Here is a 22,930-nt window from a genome sequence, read left to right on the forward strand (position 1 = left end):
AATGTGTCCAAAGTGGTTTGTGAAGTTTCATGCTGGTGATTTCTCGATGGGCAATGTCCATGGTCCAGTAGGTAGACCAGATGAAGTTGATAGTGATAAAATCGAGTCATTAATTGAAAACAATCAATGTTATACCACACGGAAGATAGCCAACATACCCAAAATATTCAAATCAATAGAGTTATTGTGAAAATGAAAAATGTGTCTTTTATGGAAAAAAAAGTAACAGACTTTTTGGCCAACTCAATATCTTATCTTCTCTCTCCTATTGCCCATTCTTTATTTCGTTCGTCTACTTTCTTTGTGATTTTCTCAACTTTGGTTTTCACCTTTCTAGTGTCACATATTTTAAATTATGAGACTTCTTATCTTGTGTTCCTTTTTCTTAGCATCCTGCTCTTATTCTATGAGGGCATTAATGATACTTTTAAAGACAACTTCAATTCTCTTTATCATGATTTACTGAAGGCGCTGTTTTTCTCTTTGTTGGGGTTGACATGTCTCCTTTGTAATTTCAGAAGTTTAAAAGGAGGTTTAAGAAAAATTACAGAACAATTTCTATAAATAAGCTGACATTGTTTGTGATACAAAAATGAAGATGTATTCAGGGTGATCCTAATCCACTTTAAAACACCACATTATGAAAAATATATAGAAAATTCAAGTTATATCAGAAAAGCAAATAAGAATAAATGTGATTTCTACAAATAAGTTTAATTCAGTAACATAAAATGTTAATAATAAGGTGTCTATTATTAAATTTTAGAAGTATCCTGGAAAACATTTAGGTAAGTATGTGAGAAAAATCATTAAAAACTTGTCAAGAAGATTAAAACAAGGCTATGAATTAATGAAATGCTGTATCAATAAACTAAGAAGGAGATTTACTTTTGAAGCTATTTTTTTACAATATAGGCAACACCTATTTTTAATCCTAGTGACATTTTCAGTGATTTTTTTTTCCTATTCTTATTCAACTGTATTCTAGAGGAACGAATGGCTGCCTGTGAGGAATATGTCTTTGAGAAATGACCACGGCTGCTCATGAAATGCTACTGAGTGGAAAGCTGAATACAGTTTCTCTCACTGCCTGTCATAGTAGTAAATAAAATTCTACAAGTCTTGGTGTTTTCCCCCTAATGCCTCCTACCCACTTTCTTCCAGGTGCCTTTCTGCGGAGCCTTACGGGAGTCACAACGGCAACATTAAACAGAAGTGGAGCAATGACTGGTGTGCTCCTGTCGCAGTGCTGTTGACTTCCGGGTGCTCGAATGCCCTACTGGCTGGGACAGTACGTCTGACAGTGCTTCACCCCCACCCCCTCCTCCACGTTTGCGTCTATCACGCAGACCTGAGAAAATGTTTCCATTTCCTAATGGGAAAAATAAAAGAAGGCCTGTGTATATTAGATCCTGAGGTACCAAAACCAGCCTGAGATACGATCCGCAATAAAGGGTGGCTGCCTGATTAGAAGAGCAGAGGGTTTGTGCAGATATATAAAAATCACTTGCTAAAAATGGTTAAGAAAGGAAAAAGAAAATGCTTAGCTTTTGGAATAAAATAATCATGATGTAATGAAAATCAAACATTATTAGAAACTGATAAATATTTATTCAATGAATCCATAAATATAAATCAGCAAAAAATGAGAGATCACTTTTGGATTTGACCTACTTCCTTCTGGTTTATTTTGGTATTTTATTTTATAGCAACCTAGATTTTGTTTTTAAATAAGAGCATTGTCAGATGTAATGTACAAACTCTATGCTCATGGTAAATCAAAGAGCTGTGTGATTATTTACATAATCCATTAAATAACGTTTGAGTCCCACTGGTTTGGATAGAAGTGATCTAAAAACACAAAGCACCAACACGTACGCTCATTCGTCTGATGCTAACTGAGCCGTTCACCATGTTCCCGATACTACGCAGGGGGGCGGAGAAGCAGCGGGGAGCAGAACATACATCGCACCTATCGTCATGGATGCAACTCTTTGGTGAGCAGAGGAATCAATAAAAAGAAAATAATAATAATAAGGCACTCAAACAACAAACAACTCCATAATTATTCTCAGAAGGGTTTTAAAGAAAAATGTTAATGTACTATGGACACTCATAACAGAAACCATGCTTAAAACTTTACATTCCACGGCTTCTCTAAGGGCATGAAATAGAAGCTGAAACTTGAAGAATAAGTAGAGCAGGGAGGGGCGGGAGTGGGTGGTATCCTGGGTCAACAGACCACTCACTTCTTGTTGGTGCGGATGGCATTTTATCAACACCCAACAACACCCCGCTGTTTCCTGTATTCACAGCATGAAATGTGGCCTGTAATCATACTACCATCCTGTTCACTGCAAGAGATTATGCATTTCTGAATAGTTCTGCACAAAGGTTTTCCACTTTTTGATGATCTGGGTTTTATTACGATACCCTCTAACTTCCCTTGCCCACTCATCCACACTTACCAGTGACCTCCACACAAAAATGTTACTTAAGATTATGACCTTGGGGGATTTATTTTAAGTTTTTCTGATAAGGGTAAGGTCTACAAAAAAGGTATCTCATATGTATCTGTACTAAATTGAGTAATATTGTAAATGTACTTGGGGGGCATTATTTGTGTGATTCATAATGAAATCTCTTTCAAACACACAACGTGATTCTTACTATCATGTGCTAACCTTGCATTTCAATCTTCCCATTAGTTGCATTTCCTTTTTAAATCCAATTTAAAAACGGGTACGGGACTTAATTACTCACAGCTAAAGTGTGAAAACTGTGGACTAGACAGGAAGTGGCTGCGGTCCTGCCAAGAGGCTGAGTGATCTAACCCATGATGAGCGTGGGAGCTGTCGGCAAAGGCTTGGTCGTCCTAAAAAAAAAAACAAAACAGTGCAGCATTTCAGCTCACTGATTACAAACGTAAGAATTGAGATTCATCTAAATGTACTGTGAGTGAAATTAAACCTCAATATACAAGTTAGGCTATACCATAATTTAATATAATTATAACCCTTGTAAAAAAATAAAACCTGTGCATGTACAAAAAAAATTATTTTTAAAGAGAAGGAAATCACCCATAGCCATTAACAGCATGACCCATTTCTTTCCAGTCTTTTTTTCCTGTGGGTTGGATTTGTAAGCATTGTCATAAAAGTCTGTGTTCATTTATTTACATTCATAATATAAACATTTCTGAAGCCATTGTATTATCCTAATCTTTACTATTTGGGTTACTCATATACTATCTAGTGGATATACTTACCATATTTTGCTAGCATAGCATGCTTTACTGAGCATTTAGGTGATTTCCAATGTTTTACTCCAATAAATAACACTGTGAAAAATATCTTTAAATATATAACCCTTTCAGTATTTAGGACTATTCCTTGTGACAAATTCTTAGGTGGAAATCTGGGTCAGTAAAACCAATTTGATGTTTTAAATACATTGAGCTAGATGGCTTCCCATGATTATATTAATTCTCTTACTCATTCAATAAATATTTAATACATAAACAAAAATGAACACAGAAAAGGTGCCTTCCTTGTGGATTACATGAATGTGTCCCTTTCCCTAAATCTTAGCTGAAAATTGGAATTATAACTTCAAATAATTTTACTAATATGATTAAAATTAGATGTTTTAATATACTTTTCTGTGATACTAAAGTTGCAACTTTTTTTCTCTTGAATGTTTTTTAATAATTTACACAATTCATTTTTTTCTTTCTTTTATTCATTCATTCAACAATAATTTATTGGTACCTACTATGTGCTGGTCAAATAATAAACAAAACATTGAGGTATATGGTCATGAAATCTTCCAGCTTGCAGAAGAGAATGACATTAAACATGTAAAATAAATAAGAATAAAATGAAAAACTATAAGTGCTATGAGAAGAAGAATAGGAAATAGAAGGAAACTAAATTTGTGGTCCAGAAGACCCCTCTGGGAGGTGGTATTTAAAACAATACTCGAATGCTGAGTATAAATCAATAAATCAGCCAGGTGAGAACTTACGGGCGGAAGGTGGGAAAGTTGGAAGTAAGGGGAGCGGAAGACAGGGCTCAGGGGATGATGATCCAGACACACGTGAAAGGGTCTGGGAAGGTAAATGGCGTAAGAAACGGTGGCGGGTTTGAAAACGGAAGGCAGGCCCCATGGCTTAGGAAGACTGAACCCGGGGGAAGAGGTTACAGTGCGACCCCGGGGTGACGCTTGGACTTGGGGTATTTATTCTTACATAAGTCAGAAAGTCAGGGGTTTTGAAGAGAGGAATGGCGTGCTTTGATTTATATTTCTCCAAGATTCCTCTGGTCTCGGTAAGAACAGACTGGAGTGGCACAAGTGCTGACATGGGAATAGCCGCTAAAAGACTGTAATGGAGGATGACTGCGGGGTCGAGGGAGAGGGCGGATCAAGAAGGCTGCCGAGGATTCCAGGTGAAACTGCGGGTCAGGGGCCCAAACAGAAGCCTCCGTGTCCAGCAGAGCCTCACATAACAGGACAAGCTGCTGATTTAGTTGCTGTTCTCTATACCAAGTACCAAGTTTGTATTTTATTTCTTTTTGTGTGTGTGAGCTAAGACTTTATTTATTTTTATTATTGTTCAAGTACAGTGGTCTCCATTTTCTCACCACCACTTTCCCCTGTCCGACCCATCCCCACCTCCCACCCTCAATGCCACCCCCCCCCCCCCCCCCCCCGTTGTCTTTCTCCATGGGTCCTTTATGCATGTTCCTGGACGACCCTTCCCCTTCTTTCTCCCATTCTCCCCTTCCCTCCTCCCCTCTGGGTACTGTCAGTTTGTTCTTTATTTCAATGTCTCTGGTTATATTTTGCTTGTTTGTTTGTTTTGTATTATGCAAATGCAAAAGAAAGACCAAAAAGGACATGGTTATATACGTTTGTAAAAAGCCCATTGACTCTGCACTCATATGGTTTAAGATCACTACTCTTTATGTACTGAAAAGGGAGTTCAAGTCTATTGAAGAAGAACGCCCTGAAGTTTTTTTTTTTTTTTTTTTAATATATTTATTGATTATGCTATTACAGTTGTCCCATTCCCCCCCCCACTCCACTCCATCCTGCCCACCCCCCTCCCTCCCACATTCCCCCCCCCCCATAGTTCATGTCCATGGGTCATACTTATAAGTTCTTTGGCTTCTACATTTCCTACACTATTCTTACCCTCCCCCTGTCTATTTTCCACCTATCATCTATGCTACTTATTCTCTATACCTTCCCCCCCTCCCCCTCCCACTCCCTTATTGACAACCCTCATGTTCTAGTTGTTTGCCTAGTTTGCTCTCATTTTTGTTTTATGTGTGGTCATTAATAACTGTGAGTTTGCTGTCATTTTTACTGTTCCTATTTTTGATCTTCTTTTTCTTAGGTAACTCCCTTTAACATTTCATATAATAAGGGTTTGGTGATGATGAGCTTCTTTAACTTGACCTTATCTGAGAAGCACTTTATCTTCCCTTCCATTCTAAATGATAGCTTTGCTGGATACAGTAATATTGGATGTAGGTCCTTGCGTTTAATCTTGGGTAATGTAATTATGATGTGCCTTGGTGTGTTCCTACTTGGGTCCAGCTTCTTTGGGACTCTCTGAGCTTCCTGGACTTCCCAGAAGTCTATTTCCTTTGCCAGATTAGGGAAGTTCTCCTTCATTATTTGTTCAAATAAGTTTTCAATTTTTTGTTCTTCCTCTTCTCCTTCTGGCACCCCTATAATTCGGATGTTGGAACGTTTCAAGGTGTCCTGGAGGTTCCTACGCCTCTCCTCATTTTTCCAAGTTCCTGTTTCTTCATTCTTTTCTGGTTGGATGTTTGTTTCTTCCTTCTGGTCCACACCATTGATTTGAGTCCCAGTTTCCTTCTCATCACTATTGGTTCCCTGTACATTTTCCTTTGTTTCTCTTAGCATAGGCTTCATTTTTTCATCTGTTTTTCGAATAGATTCAACCAAGTCTGTGAGCATATTGATAACCAGTGCTTTGAACTGTGCATCCGATAGGTTGGCTATCTCTTCGTCGCTTAGTTGTATTTTTTCTGGAGCTTTGAAGGGTTCTGTCATTTGGGCCATTTTTTTTTTTTTTTGTCTTGGCGCGTCTGTTACTTTAATGGGCAGAGCCTTAGGTGTTCACCAGGGCGGGGTAACGCTGGTCTGGTCGCTGCGCTGTGATGCTGTACGTGGGGGAGGGGCCGAGTGGGAGCAATGGCGGCCGCCTCACTCTCATCCGGATTTCAATCTTTCACTCTGATACCCACAATCAAACTGGGCCCCTCTGGTGCTGGTTCTCGAGTGGGTGGGCCTGTGCACACTCTAGGCCCCTGTGGGTCTCTCCAACAACCTCTCCTGTGAGGCTGGGAGTCTCTCCTGCTGCCGCCCCAACCCCCAGGGGCGCTTTCAATCAGAGGTTTGAGGCTTTATTTCACCGAGCTGGAGCCCTGGGTTGGGAGGTCTGCTTCGCTCCCTGCCGTTCGTCCTGTTTATCTGTGGGCGAATGTGGTGCCCACAGATAGAGGGTGCTACCCGCTGGGTTTATGTTCTCCGCCACTCTGAGTCTGGCCCTCTGGGTTTATCTGTGCAAATGTGGGGCCGCAGGGCCTGCTAGTGCTCGGACTGCCTGCGCCATTTGTCCCACACTCCGCCAGACTCAGTCCTGCCACAGCCACGAGAGTCCTCTCCACCCCAGTGCCCGTCTCCGCCCCTCCTACCAGTCTGGATGAATGTCCATTTTCTATTTCCTTGGTGTCGGTGCCCCCCGCTGTTCGATTCTCTGTCAGTTCTGGTTGTGCGAGGAGGCGCAGTGTGTCCACCTATGCCGCCATCTTGGTTCTCCTCCGCCCTGAAGTTTTTAACCAAGTGATTGATGGGGATTTCATAAGAAACCAGAAGTCATTCACACAGGACTTTCGGAAAGGAGGGGATATATACTGTGTCCCAGCGACTGTAGAGGAGCTGGCCCTGGGCAACTGGAGGCAGGGCAGTGGGCCTGGCCATCTCAGTTCCGATGTGAAGTACCAACGGCCTGGGCAGAGCTGGAAGATGCACCAATGAAAGGAGAGTTACGTTATCAACCAATGCTCGCAGTCTCTATGTAATCGTGGTTTTTATATGAAGCATGAAAGAGAAAAGCATAAGAAAGGGGGTTCCTGGTAAAAGATGCTTTAACAATTATGAGCCAATAAGAGAAAGGAAAACTTAAGGGAACACAAACACACTCACGTTTTGCCCACTGACACCCGGACAGTCAAAGGCAGTGAGAGAAGCAGGTGTGGGCTGCAGGAAACAGATGGGGCAAAGACAGCCTCACAACATACCAGCTGGGGGAAGGAGACACCACACAAAGATGTAAAACCTTACTCATTTTTCCCAAAAGGCATGGTTTTAAATTTCCAAAGCAAAATCAACTGGAATGCAAGCACAGGTTATACCTTTTCTGTTCACAGCAAAAGAATAATTTATAGTTTTAATTATAAAACCAGTTTCTTGGCATATGACAATTGAAATATGGCGTTGATATTTCATTTTTAGCAAATGTGGAAAATACAGAGAAAATTGAGAAGAAAGTAAATTAAACAAATTAAACACAACAAATTAAAAATAAACCCATTAGCCTAGTTTAAGGGTAAATTTTTTCTAGTTCTCATCTATAAATATCTTTATAAATTGAGACCACCATTTGTTGACAATTTTGTTTTTTTCTTTTTTGATGTAACATTATATTTGGAAATTTTCTGTTATCATTATCATCATTATGGTTAACCATAGTTTTATTTTACTAATCTCCTATTGTTGGAAATTTAAGGTTGACTTAACTTTTTTTCTATTATAAATAATCACTCGATAAACATACTGGTGCATAAAGCTTTGTCCACATTTTAAATTTATTGTCTCAGCATGGATTCCTGGAAGTAGAGTCACCAGGTGGCACATTTTTAGGCTGTTTGTATCCATCTCATCTCAGTTATCACATTGATTGGCAGAGCAGTTCATATGTATTTCCTAATTATCCCTCTAATGTCTGTAGAAATTCTAGTAATATCTTTTCATCCCGTTACTGAAAATTTGTATCTCCTCTCTCTTTTTTCCTAATCTGGATAGAGGTTTTTAATATTATTGATCTTTTCAAAAATCCTGGTTTTGATTTATTTCCTTATTTTTATAATTTCTATTTCATTGATCTCTGTTCTTTAATATTTTCTTTTTACTTAATTTAGGCTTGATTTGCTCAACTTTCTAGTGTCTTTTTTTGTTGTTTTTAAAGATTTTATTTATTTATTTTTAGACACAGGTGAGGGAATGAAACAGCAGTGTGTGGTTGCCTCTCATGCACACCCTACCAGGGACACCGCCTGCAACCCAGGCATGTGCCTTAGACTGGGAATTGAACCAGTGACCCTCTGGTTCACAGGCCAGCACTCAATCCACTGAGCCACACCAGCCAGGGTAACTTTCTTGTGTCTTAAGGTGGAAACTTATATTATCTATATGAGACTTTTCTTCTTTTACAATATATAATTTAATGTAATAAATTTCTCTCTGAGTACTCTTTATCTGAATCTCATAAGTTTTATTAAACAGCACTTTTATTTTCATATAGTTAAAATATTTTCTAATTTTCTTTTTGAGTTCTGCTTGGACCCACCCATGGGTTATTTAGAAGTATGTTATTTAGTTTCTAAATATTTGAGAACTTTCCAGATATCTTTCTGTTATTGATTTCTAGTTTCATTCCATCATGGTTAGACAACATCCTTTGTATAATTTCAATAGTCGTAAACTTATTGAGATTTGTTTTGTCGCCCAGAATGTAGTCTGTTTTGGAGAGTGTTTGATGTGCACTTGAGCGTGTGTGACCGGCGGTTGTTGGGTGGAGTGTTGTATAAACGTCAGGTCGAGTTGGCTGATGGTGTTGGTCAAGTCTTCTACAGCGTTAGCGATTTTCTGCCTACTGTTCTATTACTTACTGAGAGAGGAATGTTGAAATCTCTAACTGTAATTAAGAGCATTTATTTTTTGCTTATAGTTCTATCACTGTTTGCTATATATATTTTGACACTCTATTAAAGGTACATAAAATTTAGAACTGTTGTCTCTCCCCTTTAAAATCATTGACTTATTCCACCAGTCACATTTTTTTTCACGTATAGCAAATAAGGCTAACCTCTGATATATCTTTAAGTTCCAACATTGTATCACTCTTAAAAAGACTGCCAGAATCCGGAGAACCAAGATGGCGGCGTAGGTAGACACACTGCGCCTCCTCGCACAACCAGAACTGACAGAAAATCGAACAGCAAGGGGGACCAACACCAAGAAAATAGAAAATAAACATTCATCCAGACTGATAAACCGGACGAACGGCGGGGAGAGAAGCAGACCGCGTAACCCAGGGCTCCAGCTCAGGGAAATAAAGCCTCAAACCTCTGATTGAAAACGCCCGTGGGAGTTGGGGCGGCAGCAGGAGAGACTCCCAGCCTCACAGGAGAGGTTGTTGGAGAGACCCACAGGGGCCTAGAGTGTGCACAGGCCCACTCACTCGGGAACCAGCACCAGAGTGGCCCAGTTTGATTGTGGGTAGCGGAGTGAAAGATTGAAAGCCGGATGAGAGTGAGGCGGCCGCCATTGCTCCCACTCGGCCCCTCCCCCACGTACAGCGTCACAGCGCTGCGACCAGCATTACCCCGCCCCGGTGAACATCTAAGGCTCCGCCCCTTAAAGTAACAGACGCGCCAAGACAAACAACAACAAAAAAATGGCCCAAATGACAGAACACTTCAAAGCTCCAGAAAAAATACAACTAAGCGACGAAGAGATAGCCAACCTATCGGATGCACAGTTCAAAGCACTGGTTATCAATATGCTCACAGACTTGGTTGAATCTATTCGAAAAACAGATGAAAAATGAAGCCTATGCTAAGAGAAACAAAGGAAAATGTACAGGGAACCAATAGTGATGAGAAGGAAACTGGGACTCAATTCAATGGTGTGGACCAGAAGGAAGAAACGAACATCCAACCAGAAAAGAATGAAGAAACAAGAACTTGGAAAAATGAGGAGAGGCTTAAGAACCTCCAGGACACCTTGAAACGTTCCAACATCCGAATTATAGGGGTGCCAAAAGGAGAAGAGGAAGAACAAAAAATTGAAAACTTATTTGAACAAATAATGAAGGAGAACTTCCCTAATCTGGCAAAGGAAATAGACTTCTGGGAAGTCCAGGAAGCTCAGAGAGTCCCAAAGAAGCTGGACCCAAGGAGGAACACGCCAAGGCACATCATAATTACATTACCCAAGATTAAACGCAAGGACCTACATCCAAGATTACTGTATCCAGCAAAGCTATCACTTAGAATGGAAGGGAAGATAAAGTGCTTCTCAGATAAGGTCAAGTTAAAGAAGTTCATCATCACCAAGCCCTTATTATATGAAATGTTAAAGGGAGTTACCTAAGAAAAAGAAGATCAAAAATAGGAACAGTAAAAATGACAGCAAATTCACAGTTATTGACGACCACACATAAAACAAAAACGAGAGCAAACTAGGCAAACTACATGAGGGTTGTCAATAAGGGAGTGGGAGGGGGAGAGGGGGGTAAAGGTACAGAGAATAAGTAGCATAGATGATAGGTGGAAAATAGACAGGGGGAGGGTAAAAATAGTGTAGGAAATGTAGAAGCCAAAGAACTTATAAGTATGACCTATGGACATGAACTATAGGGGGGGAATGTGGGAGGGAGGGGGGTGGGCAGGATGGAGTGGAGTTGGGGGGGAAATGGGACAACTGTAATAGCATAATCAATAAATATATTAAAAAAAAAAAAAAAAAAAAGACTGCCAGAATCCAACATATTACCCTGAAAGACAACTAATGGAATGAAACCTAAATGGATACTCTAAAAGAAAAATACTTCACAATTCTTTGAACAATCAATATACTGGAAGGTGAAAAAAAAATACCTTCATGTCTTCCAATTATAAAATGATGTTTAATTTGTGGAATTTCTATAATAGTAAATTTTACAAGGTGATCATAAAGTGGATTTTTTTTGTAGCTCCTACCTACTCTTTAATCAAATACTTAAATATTAAAAAGAAAAATATTTCTTAAAAAGGAAGGTTTTTTGCAACTTTAGCAATCCTAGCATTTGCTTTTTACCAATTCTTATATCCTTAGCACAAGGACCTATTTTTATTGCTGTCTTAAGTCTCAACAAGTTAGCTAGCCAGAGTTCTCTGAAAAAATTCCACTGGGTGAAGGGACTTGCATTTTCTAATATTTTCCCTGGGTTTCTTCCACTTCTCTTTCATAACCCACATTGTAATTGGTTTCTTAAAAGCTGTTCCAACCTGACTAAAATGTCTTTGCTAAACTGATCTCTAATGATTAATATTTAATGACGCCCACCAAGGACTTTTCTCTCAGGAATATTATAAGTTCAAAGTTTATAAGACAAATGATACATTTAATTTTTTAAGAAAATTTAATTTATCCAACCCTTCCCCTGGAGAGAAGGAAAAAACATTTATGTGTTTCTGAGTCTGTGGCAGAAATGTTTTCCAGAATTTGTCTCCACACTAACAAGATACTGTCCCTCCACCTCTTCTCCGTTCTTTATTCCCAATTCTCTATCAGTGCTTGAAAAAGCTTACCCTCTTCCTCAGTAAATTGTGTTCCTATTTGAAAGATAAACCTGGGCAGACAGTTTACTCTGAGCCTGCCCTCCCTATCTGCCACTGCATGGCTGCTATTTTAGCTTTTAACCTCCGAGGGCGAGCGAGGCTTTCACTGTCTTTTTGTTCTTATCTACCCATCCTATAGCCCACAATTTGGCACAGGGCTATTGGCATTAAGGAACTCAAAATGGTCAGATTCACAGATGTTCATTTTTCTTGACCAAAGTACAGAAATGAAAGTTTGCTCTGGTGAAAGCCGGGAAATAGAAAACTTCCACTCTTACATTCTCTGTTTCTGCATGTAAAAAAATGAGGATGCCGGACCAGGTCCTCTCTAAGTCTTCTTGGCACTAACATTTTATGATTCCAACCTATCTGAGCAGAACTACTAAACAACCAGTACTTCTAACTATGCAAACTACCTTTACCACAAGAAATCCAAATGCATACGATGGTACTATAAACCCAAAGCCACACGCATTCACAGATGAACAGACTCATGAACATACTGTGCTAGATCAGGCCATTGGATCAACTTACCTTTATCCAGTTGATATCTTATTATATAAAATTTAACAATCCTAGCAACTCACTAATGAAAAGGATCCTACTCAGTTTTTTTTTATTTATTTTTTATTTTTCCAAGTCTACTTCAGACACAGCTCTGCATTGCTTTAATCCACATTCAGAAACCCTATCTACTCACGGTGGATACAAATTTGCCATAAACAAGGATACTCAGCAGAATGTGCCACTGACTTAACAAAGGCAAAGGTCCAAAGATATTTTAATGATGGTACTGCATTGGACTTGGTGCTTTTTCTCTTAAAGTAACTATTTTAAAGAAAACATTGATCGTTTGCATGAATATGTTATCATATTAAGACATTTACTTGGTATTTCTTGTGCCTTTAGTATCTAGAATTTTGAACTTGAGATTATTAAAAATAGTATCTTTATACATGAATTTCTTCAGAATCTTTCCTTTCTTAATGCTCTTGAGTAAATTAACGGGCAGAGTGAAAGCAGGTGGCTTGTTAAGGGAACTGGGTTTGGTAGGGTGGGGTTCAAGGAAGTTAAAAAATGAATGCACTCATCTAAGTACCCATATTGATTCCTAAATAAGCACTTTTGATCCATTGCTATTTTCAGATTTTACAATAAAGGAAAATCCCACTCATCTGGCAACCTTTTGTTTAACTTTTAAAGAGCAAAATGAAATCAACCATTTAAATATTATGGCTGGCAAGTTAGCCTTGATCACTTCAAAAGAGTAAAAATCTCTTCAGATTTTAGCAGGATTTGATTGCCTACCAGGTTTCATGTGTCTGAAATTAAATTTTTGTTAGAATTTCAGAAAGCCTAAAGCTGGAAAAGAACGTTTCATCACAAATTTAACAGGTTTGTGTTTTCTGCGTGTTCTGGAGTCAAAGATGAGCCCGACACTATCTGCCCTGAAAGCCACACCATCTAATAGAGCAGCAGTTCCCAAATTTCAGTATTCATCTACAGTTACACTTCCTAGCTTCTTTAAGGTAACTCACAGGCTAGCTTTGCACCCTAAGTCTCTACATGACAGGCTTAAAGAATGGCCAGTTGGCTGAGGTTGGGGGAGGCACACAGCTATATTTGCACAGCAGTTTACATATGATTTTTTTGGGGGGGGGGTTCTTGGATTTATTTTTTATTTTTTATTTTTTAAAATTTTTATTGGAAGAGGGGATTACAGGAACTACATATGATTTCTTATCGCAGCATGGAGAGAGGTGGTTATAAACGAGGTAATCCGGGTGTTGGGCGGTTAACTCTCCCTCAAATCCCACCGTGTCGCCACTGTTATTCCCAAGTAATGTTTGTAAAGTTACCTGAATAACACACTAGTGACATATTTTAATAGTTATTAAATAAAAGTCACCTACGATCTTGACCTGCGTCAGGAGTTATGTACGCATGCGTTGGAAGTTACTATTGTAAAGATTTAAGGCATGTGCAGAAATAGTTGACCTGAGAGAGAAAGTCGAACAGCCATTAACTGCTCCGAGCAAAGTATAAACAACTCAGGAAGAGACTCAAAGAGGGCAAAACAGCTCCCAGGGGCAAAGCGTACTTAATACCATACACATGCTTGCGCTGAACAAACATGACAAAGGGCTTTGGCAAACTGTGCTTTCATAAACTGCTGCTGAAAGACATTATCAACACTTCCTCACCCGCCTCATCTGATCCTACAAAACGTCTGCTTCTTTAAAAAGAACGTACGGACCAACTCCTCAACTAAAACTGAAAATCATGAGTTTCCTTTCGGGAGGAGGAAGGATGGGAACAAAACATGCCTTCTGTGATTTTACTAAAACCCCCTGCTAATGAAGACCATGTATTTAGTGTGGGTAGAGAGCACAAAATGCAGGCGGCGAGTGGGGACTTCTTAAACAAAACCATGCTCCTCCGTGAATTCAGATTAGCGATGCTAGGCTATTGGCTGACTCTGGAAACAGCTGGGACAGCAAGGGAAACTGTCCCACAGAAACCTCCTTCGGCCTGATCAAAGGGAGGCCCTGGCATGCTACTCTTGTTGACACAAAGACAGAGACAATGTGTCAGGTTCAGCTTTAAATTAAATCCTAAATCCAAACTTTTAGATTAGACTTTGTTCAGTTACTCGGTCAGCTTAGAAATATTACATTACACTGACCTGACTGGTGAAACTCAGTGGGTTGGGCATCGTCCAGCAAAGGGAAAGGTTGCTGGTTCGATTCCCGGTCAGAGCATATGCCTGGGTTGCAGGCCAGGTCCCCAGCTGGGGCTATGCAATAGGCAGCTGATCGATGTTTCTCTCACATGATGTTTCTCTCCCTTTCTTTCTCCCGCCTTTTGTCTCTCTCTAAAAATAAATAAATACAATCTTAAAAAAGAAAGAACAATATTATATTATGCTCTCAGCAATTGTGGACATTGGTCCTGCAGAAAAATCCCAATAGGTTTCTAGAAATCTGATCATTTCTGTTCTGCTGATTGCCGTGAGAGCAAATCGCAGGAGGCGGCTCTTGCCTGGGCTGCAAAAGAACCTGACTTCCTGCTCACCCCTCCCTCCATCAGCAGTGTGGTCAGATGGACGTCTCACTGCCTTCCTACATTGGCAACAGCATGAGAAGTCAGTTCCCAACATGGTTCTCCTATTCCAAGAGTTATTTGTCTGTCAATAGTAATACAGTCAGGGTTGTACAGCTGTAACACTAATAGCCACTCTCTTCCAAAGAGATGGGGATAAAATATTTCCCTGTACCTTGTCATCTCAAACTTTTCAAAAAAGACTTTGGAGCTCCTTTCTTTTCTTTGAACTCCCATTGCGGTCTGTCGAGGTCTCTGCAATAGCATTTATCCCTTTCTCCTTTGCATGACAGTCATTTGTGGGGAGGCTTTGAATTCCTGAGGCCTTGGTCATGATTTTTCCTATTATGCCATTCTCTTTAGCCCTAGCAGAGTGCCTGTGTACAGTGGAAACTCAGTAAATGTTTGTTGAATGTTATATTTAAACAACAACAACAAAATGGGTATTCTACAATTAGAAGGGAAGCTCCAAGAAGGCAGGGATTTTTGTCTATTTAGTTTAATGATGTGAGTCCCATGCATCTAGTACGTTCCTGGCACATAGCTGACACTCACTGAATATTTGTCAAGTGAATGGATAAGTGTTATGATTTTCCAAAGAGCTTGAGCAGTATTTATTTGATTGGTAAATAAAGAAAAGGGAATATTTTATATATGTGCAAAGGAAGAAAGACTAGATTGGTAATTTCTCCTTTCTCTGGACAAGGAGTTGGCAAACTTTTTCTAGAGGGCCAGAGAGTGAATATATTAGACGTTTTGGACCATACAGTTTCTCTTGCAACTACTCAAGTCTACTGTTGAGTGTGAAGGCAGCCATATACATTATGAGAATAAATGAGTGTGGCTGTGTTTCAATAAACCTTTGTTTACAAAAGTAGATGGCAGGCAAGATTTGGCCCATGGGTGACAGTTTGCTGACTCCTGCTCTAATCCATAAGGGTGAAGACAAATTGATAACTATTCCCTCCTAGAAGACAATACTTTCTGCACCTTTACACGTCCCACCTGCCCATCTCTGACAGGTGGCGCAGTGCTGTGCAATTTGGTAGCTGCACAGTATATGTTCGTCGAATTAAACTAAACCCCTTCCGTAACTGATTTCCAAGAACCAGTTTTCAGTAGAAGCAATAAACTCAGTCCTTGCAACGTGCCTTGTCTTTGAACTCTGTCCTTGCAAAACATGTGGGAAGTTAATAGCTGCTGAAATAGTGTCTTATAAAAGTGGGGCATGTTCTCTCTTGATAGAAAGAGTCCCAGTGCCCCTCATTTGAAGCATTTTCTTCAGGATGTCAGTGATTAACCAGAAGTAGCTCTCCTGATTATCCAGAAGCCCAGAAATGATTAACAACTTTCTCTCTGCCCATATGAGCTCATGCTTCCTTTGAAGCTGCCTCTCCTCTCAGTCTTTTTAAATAAATTATTTTCATAAAAAGCATCTAAGTAAATGATCATTAGTATTACAACTGGCAAAAACGTCCTCCCACATTTCCTTCTCTAATGACTACAAAAAACTTGATATTTGCATAAGTTTTGTTAGATAACTGTACTATTTCAGTCCAGACACGTGCTACCTATGGTGAAAGTCTACATATTCATCACTGAAAAGAATCAATGTTTTACAATGTTTAAGTAGTACTAATGTGGAACAATGTTATCATATTAATGTGGCCCTTTCCTATACTTGCATCACATATTTGCAAAACATATTTCTCATTTTGCTAAGTGTTGGCCTCACTTACGAACCAGGCCTGATTTCTTCTTCAGCTGCAAATTTAATTTAAAAGAGAACTCCAATGAGATTACTTGCTGAACATGTTAAACATTCATATGCTATTATGCAAAATGCCCTGATTCATATCAATTTGGGTGCAGCTAGATAGCGCTGATTTCACCGGATAGCAAGAAATCATTTTTAAATGCAAATAAAACACTTTAAAAAAGAAATAATTTTTAAAATGTTGTATTTGCATCTTGACCTTTGTTGAATTAAGAAGAATGTATTGTGTTTATAAATTTGTGGAGACAACTGACTTTTTACATATTAAAAACACAGTTCTAAGTGAAATAAGCCAGGCAGTGAGGAACAAATACCATATGATCTCACCTTTAACTGGAACATAATCAACAAAAGAAAAAAGCAAACAAAATATAACCAGAGACATTGAAATTAAGAACAATGTAACAATAGCCAGAGGGGAGTGGGGAGGGGATAGTGGGGAGAGGGGTTGATAGGAGGAGCTACTATAAAGGACACAAGGACAAAATCAAGGGGGAGGGTAGAGGTGGGGGAGGGAGGTGGGACTGGCTGGGGTGGGGTGGAGGGATGGGGAGAAAATGCAGACAATTGTAACTGAACAAAAATTTTTTTTAAAAAAAGAATAAAGAATCTGCCAGTAAAAAAAATAAATAAATAAAAACACAGTTCTATACTTGGTGACTTCCAGAAAAATAAGATGTATAAAAGTCCAAATTTATATTGTAATAACCTACTAGCCAAGGGCATAGATTACTAGAGCTAGTAATCAGGTTTTAACTCTGATTCAACCACTGGATTGCTCTAAAACCTTGCTTTCTTCAATGGTAAAAGACAAAAAAATGAGGCCAACCCAACAGAGTTGCAATGAAAATTAAATGAGATAATGCATATAAAGCATGCGACACCTACAAAAAGAGTAATTTCCTGTGACTGGCCCAATAATGAGTAGTTGTTATTATTAGCTATCGATGTCTAGACCTTGTATTTCTGTTTATGGTCAGCAGCACCATTGTAAATAAATGGAGGAGAGATGCTTGAGTATATGGGAGCCCAATGGGAATGCTGGAAAATGATTTGGCAAACTTAAAATTTGCTGTATAAAATAACAAGGTCCCCACTATAGTCCACAATACCAATCTGTAAAAAACAAAGGTAAAATGGTAGAAAGTCACAGGATTCCCTCTTCACAATAAGGGCATCAACAATATGGCATAATAGTGTTAAGTTTGGGGGGGATTGAGGAAATGGAGTGCTCATTTTAAGCACACTAGAGAGGAATAGAGAAAGGAACACTTTTTATATCCACTGTATATTCTATCACATTACATTCAGAGGAGACAGAAGCTCCTTAGAAATCATTATATTTGGCTGTAATAAGTAAACATAAACAGTGTCATGAGTATTCATACATACTTAAGTTTGTAAGAATATACAAAAGCCCACAGAGCCTTTAGCTTTCCCCCCCTAAATTGACTCGGAGCAAACATTCAAATATAGATGGATTCCCTCTAGATCAGTGTTCTCGGTGGGGGTCAGTTTTGCCCTCCAGGGGCCACGCGGCAGGGTCTGGACACAGTTTTCGATGCTGCAGCTTGGGATGGGGGATGCCATTGGCATCCAGTGAGCGCACTCTAGGGCTGCTGCTAAATATCCTGCAATGCGAGGGACAGCCTCTGCAACAGTCCTCTGACCCAACTGTTCGTAATGCCAAGGATGAGAAACGCTGCTCTCACTAATAACTGTTGAGAACAAATGGTTCTAACATCGCCCATAGCCCAGGTGGGTCTTCAGGAGAATGTAGGGAATGGTGGACTTTTTGTCAACATGGTCAAGTCTTTCCAGTGTCCTATATGCTGGTTCCGCCCTAATGAACCAGCCGCTTGAGTAGTAGTATGGAGTCTGTATCTTCAGGAAAAGACTGACGAATGACTGTTAATGCCAAGATCATAGTTTACAATGTACTACACCTACTTTACCTGCCGGGGACTTCAGCACTGACAGCAGCTGAACTTCTGCATAAACAACAGCAACCATCCACACTTAGCCTTTAACCGACCAGGAGACTAAGAGTTTCAGGGCCTAGGATTTCTTAAGCAACATAAATTCCCACAAACAACATATCAGACAACAATAGCATAAAAGTAAAGATTAGTTCCCGTGTAGAAATTAAAAGCACTATCTTTCGGTTCTCTACTCCCACAAAATGGGAAATCTATTTCTTGCATCAAATAGCATCCTTTCTTTTACAAGTACTCTTACACGAACCCTGGAGGAGCTGCTGAAAGGTTGTGGCCGTAAACATGAGTAGTGCCCAAAGACTGAAGTGTATATAATGGACCTTACTTTGAAGCTTCTGATTCTGTACTTGGGCTCCTCTCGGCGCTGCTGAAGAGACTCTCTGTGAACTCTGTATTTGGAGTATCTCCCATCAATTCTCTCGGATGAACTGTGCAAATCCTGGAAAAACAACAAAGTGTCTAAGCTGCTAGAAGAAAGGAAGCTCAGAACTTGAAATTAGAATGAGAAAGTATTGATATGTAGAAACACATAATTACAGAAGTTTAGAGAGATACTTAGGGGAATCATATGCACCTGGAAGGATAAAAAGGAGATGGTCACTTTGGATGATACCATAAAAATAAAACAGGGGCCCACATTGGTTATTTGCATTGTTTTTACAACTAGTCCCTCGCCAATCTGAAATGATTGACACCCTTTAGTAAAGGGGAAATCGTTTCAAGTAAACTGCCTGGAGATGGTCATTAATGACATCATGCCACCTTTGGATGTGTGTGCTGTCCTCGTACTTGGTATAGAAAAGGTTACCTTTAAAACCAGAGCCCTTTTTCTTCATTAATTCTTAAATAACAGTTTACTTTTTAACTATTACAGCACATAGATTTTTTAACTTAAGGATATCTCATCTGACCTTAAAAGTATAAAATACTCAGGTAATGAAGAAATTTAAAAAGCAAAAATTCCCAGGGCTGGTGGGTCTCCCTCCCTCACTTCTTTCCTTCTTCCCTTCCTCCCTTCCTTCTTTTCCTTCATTTTGGGAGAACAGGAAAAAACACAGCAGTCACTACAGCCATTTATTTAGACATTAACATTATAAATTAGAGAGAAATTAGAAAATTAGAATGAGGGCAACTGATTTTCATGTGTAAGAAAAATCACCCATGGGATTTAGTTTCCCAAATAGTCCCAAACTAGAAGTATTAAAATTCCAAAGTTCTCATTTTTCTGTAAGAAAAGCTATAGCGCCTGGGAAGCTAAGAATGAGCTGTCCAAGGCTAGGCAATTTGTGGTGGATGTTTAAACGTGGGCTTGTAGAGCTGAACCACTTCTTTCAAAATGCGGTTAAAAAAACGAGAGAGTATGACACATTTACAGAACAGTAAAGTCAAGACTACATAAACGGGATGTGGTTCGTATTCACACTTGGGGTCACAGACTATAGCATTACACAAGACAACTGCGAGTGACTCCAGCACGAAGCAGGAACATACAGATGATATTATTCAAGCCCCTCACTTTCTGGATGAAGAACATGCCCTGAGATGCAATTTTGTCCGGTGCATGGGCGCAGACCAGAGCCTCGTTCTCTGGATTCTTGTTCACAGCACACTGAGTTTTAGAAAGTTTTAGAAGTTTGAAAATTATAATCCACAACAATCTACATCTAATGATTTGAAGGCTTTATGTATTTTTATTTAAGGCTCTGTCTAGCTCAAACTAAATTGATTAAACGAGCTCTTTTTAACCACGTAGATGGCTTTACAGTACATATAGAATGGGTTTCGAGCTAGAGGCAGCAGGGGAAAGCAGATGAGCTTTGTTGTTAATACTGAGAATTACATCCCAGCTCCAACTAATTTACACACCCCAAGCCTCGGTGCCCTCGGCTGTAAGATGGGGGGCAGGGAGACCCTCAAAATATGTAATGCGATGCGCGTAGTCAGTGCCTGCCGCAGAGCGGTGCATAATACTCGCTAACAAACTCCTTTCCATTTTAAAGTGAAAGGGTTCAATTTTTATCTCCAATATTGGAAAGTACAATTCTAAACTTTGAAAAATATTCTCCCCCCAAATTTCACTATACAGGCATCTTCAGATGTGAGTATATATATAACATAGACTTGTGTATATTCAGTAGCCTGTATGATAAATATAATTAAAAAAACCCTTTAGTAACAGTAGAAGACAGAACTTTTAAGTTATACTTATGAATATTCTGTTCTATGTGGACCACTGGGGGAAAAGTGAACTGTCACTGAAGATTAAACTTTATATTTTTATGCTGGTATAACACAGGCATCTGTTTCTCAGTGACAAATGCCACCTGTTTCCAATGCCCTCTCTTGTCTGCCCTTCTTTCATGTAGACGACTTGTATTTGCTACAAAGAAAAAGGTAGAAAGGATATGGGTATAACATGTTGCCCGCTGTCCACATAGGGTAATAAGGGTGGGTACAAACCACATCTTCCCGGACACTGGTTTCATAACACTAGGGTGGGGCTTTAGGCTGCAAATACATAACCAAATCATGAAAAAGAACCAAAACTTTAAGCACTTGCTTTTGTTCTCTTTGTGACAGTCTAGATTTCTGCATGTGTCATCTCAGCTCTGGATGCCACCCAAAAGTGTTTAGTAAATGAAATACCAAAATATGCTTTGAGAAAGGTAAGGCAGTACAGATGTGGAGAGGCTCATCATACCAGCGCCTGCGATAAAGCGCTATGGCATAACTGAACTGCCTTTCCTATTCATATATCCTCAAATAATATACTAGATTTAAACAGAATATAACATAAGTTATATTTTAAAGACAGTGTGAAACAGGAGGTTAAAAGTTTTTCAAGTGAATTTTCACCATTGTTAGCTTCAGCCATACGGGGTGAAGAAATTACAAATCTCTGGCACTGGCCACGGCATACGCATCCCTAAGCGGGTGTGTGAGGATGCTCCTGGCCCGACCTTGTCTGGCAGAACTGGGTGGCAGTGTTATTTGATTTGCCTCTCTTTCTCTCTGCGAGGAACTTTGAAAAATTACGCTGGGTAAATCCACACATATAATTAATTGGATCTTTAATGAAATGCTTTGTGATTGGAATTCTATCAATGGCATGGGGTATAAAACCTAAAACTCCATGTGCACTTCAATTTACGTGTCAGTGTAGAGGTGACCTGGGCGCTGCTGTCACCTCTCTAAAGCAAACGGTACTCTGGAAGTTTGTAATTAAAAGAAGACAATTCCGAAATTGAAATTGTTCATCAAAACAGTTTATCAATGCACTGTGCAACCTCTTTTAATTCTTAGGTAATTCTAAATCAGAGTTAAAGCTTTAGAGGGCCAAATGAGCTTCTAGCCGTAGAGTAAAAGCCTCTATTTTCTTATATTGTGCTAACATGTTAGTTCCATTGGTTTCCACCCTGACATCACAAATGTCAATAAACTCTGACAAAATGGAGTGTTAGAAGTCCCCAGTGTTTTTTGGTCTTCCCTCCCCCACTACAATTTTCTTTGCACATCAGGAAGATGTCAAGTGTTCTCACTAAGATGAAAATACTAAAAGAGACAAGCCAACTCTTTCTCACTCGGAAGCCTTTGAAATCCTCTAGCAGGCTCAGTTTCTCGGGCACTGACTCCAGATGGTCCAAGGCCACTCGGGTGCTCTGGAAAAGAAGACATTAGGCGACCAACATTATAAAAAGTTTATCGACACTCTCAGAACCCAACTACTAAAATTCAGTTGTACCACTGGTATAAGCAGTTCAAGCTATAGACTTAGGGAATCAAATAAGAACACATATAATAGTATTTCTAGGATAAATATAACTTTTTAAATCAGAAGAATGATTTCCCTTTACAAAGTATATGAGACTGACTCAGAAATAAAAACTCTTCCTGGACAATTGCTCTCAACTGATATTCTATGAAACTTCATATAGAGTATTGCATATTAATATTAATTTACAGAACTGCCGCAGTGAATATCAAAAATAAGCCGCAAGGTAATATCAAGAAATAGATGAACTTGCAGTTACTTATCTACAAAGCACGTTAGAGATCCTCATGTGTTGCCATTATAACAAAGAAAAAGAGCTCTCAACGATTATTTTAGTTGGAAAAGGGAACAGTTTTCAAGACTTGGGGGAAATATCTGAAATTAAATATTTGCAACAAGAATACTAGATACTGTTAATTTATGAATCAATTACTCACAAAGTCTTTTGATTAGCTGGTCACTGATTTACACCTACCAGTATAAACACTACGAGGAAATGATCTTCTAAACGTTATTTCAAAGCCAATGTGAACTAGGGGCTTAAATAGTAGAATAACGCTGAGACCGGAGGCTGCACCAC

General features: G+C 39.3%; 1 protein-coding gene across 7 annotated transcripts in view; it reads right to left on the reverse strand.

Moving 5' to 3' along the window:
* The window catches only part of CEP128 (centrosomal protein 128), a 353,654-nt gene that overhangs the window by 5,737 nt on the left and 324,987 nt on the right, over positions 1 to 22,930 (reverse strand). For all 7 annotated transcript variants that reach the window (XM_045201901.2, XM_045201906.2, XM_045201904.2 and 4 more), the window contains 3 exons: positions 22,160 to 22,237; positions 18,904 to 19,017; positions 2,764 to 2,875 (listed from right to left, as the gene is read on the reverse strand). In XM_045201901.2, coding sequence (XP_045057836.2) covers positions 2,764 to 2,875; positions 18,904 to 19,017; positions 22,160 to 22,237 — 304 coding nt within the window. The remainder of the gene's footprint in view (positions 1 to 2,763; positions 2,876 to 18,903; positions 19,018 to 22,159; positions 22,238 to 22,930) is intronic.

The sequence above is a fragment of the Desmodus rotundus genome, chromosome 7, assembly GCF_022682495.2.
Source record: "Desmodus rotundus isolate HL8 chromosome 7, HLdesRot8A.1, whole genome shotgun sequence".
NCBI classification, from domain to species: Eukaryota; Metazoa; Chordata; class Mammalia; order Chiroptera; family Phyllostomidae; genus Desmodus; species Desmodus rotundus.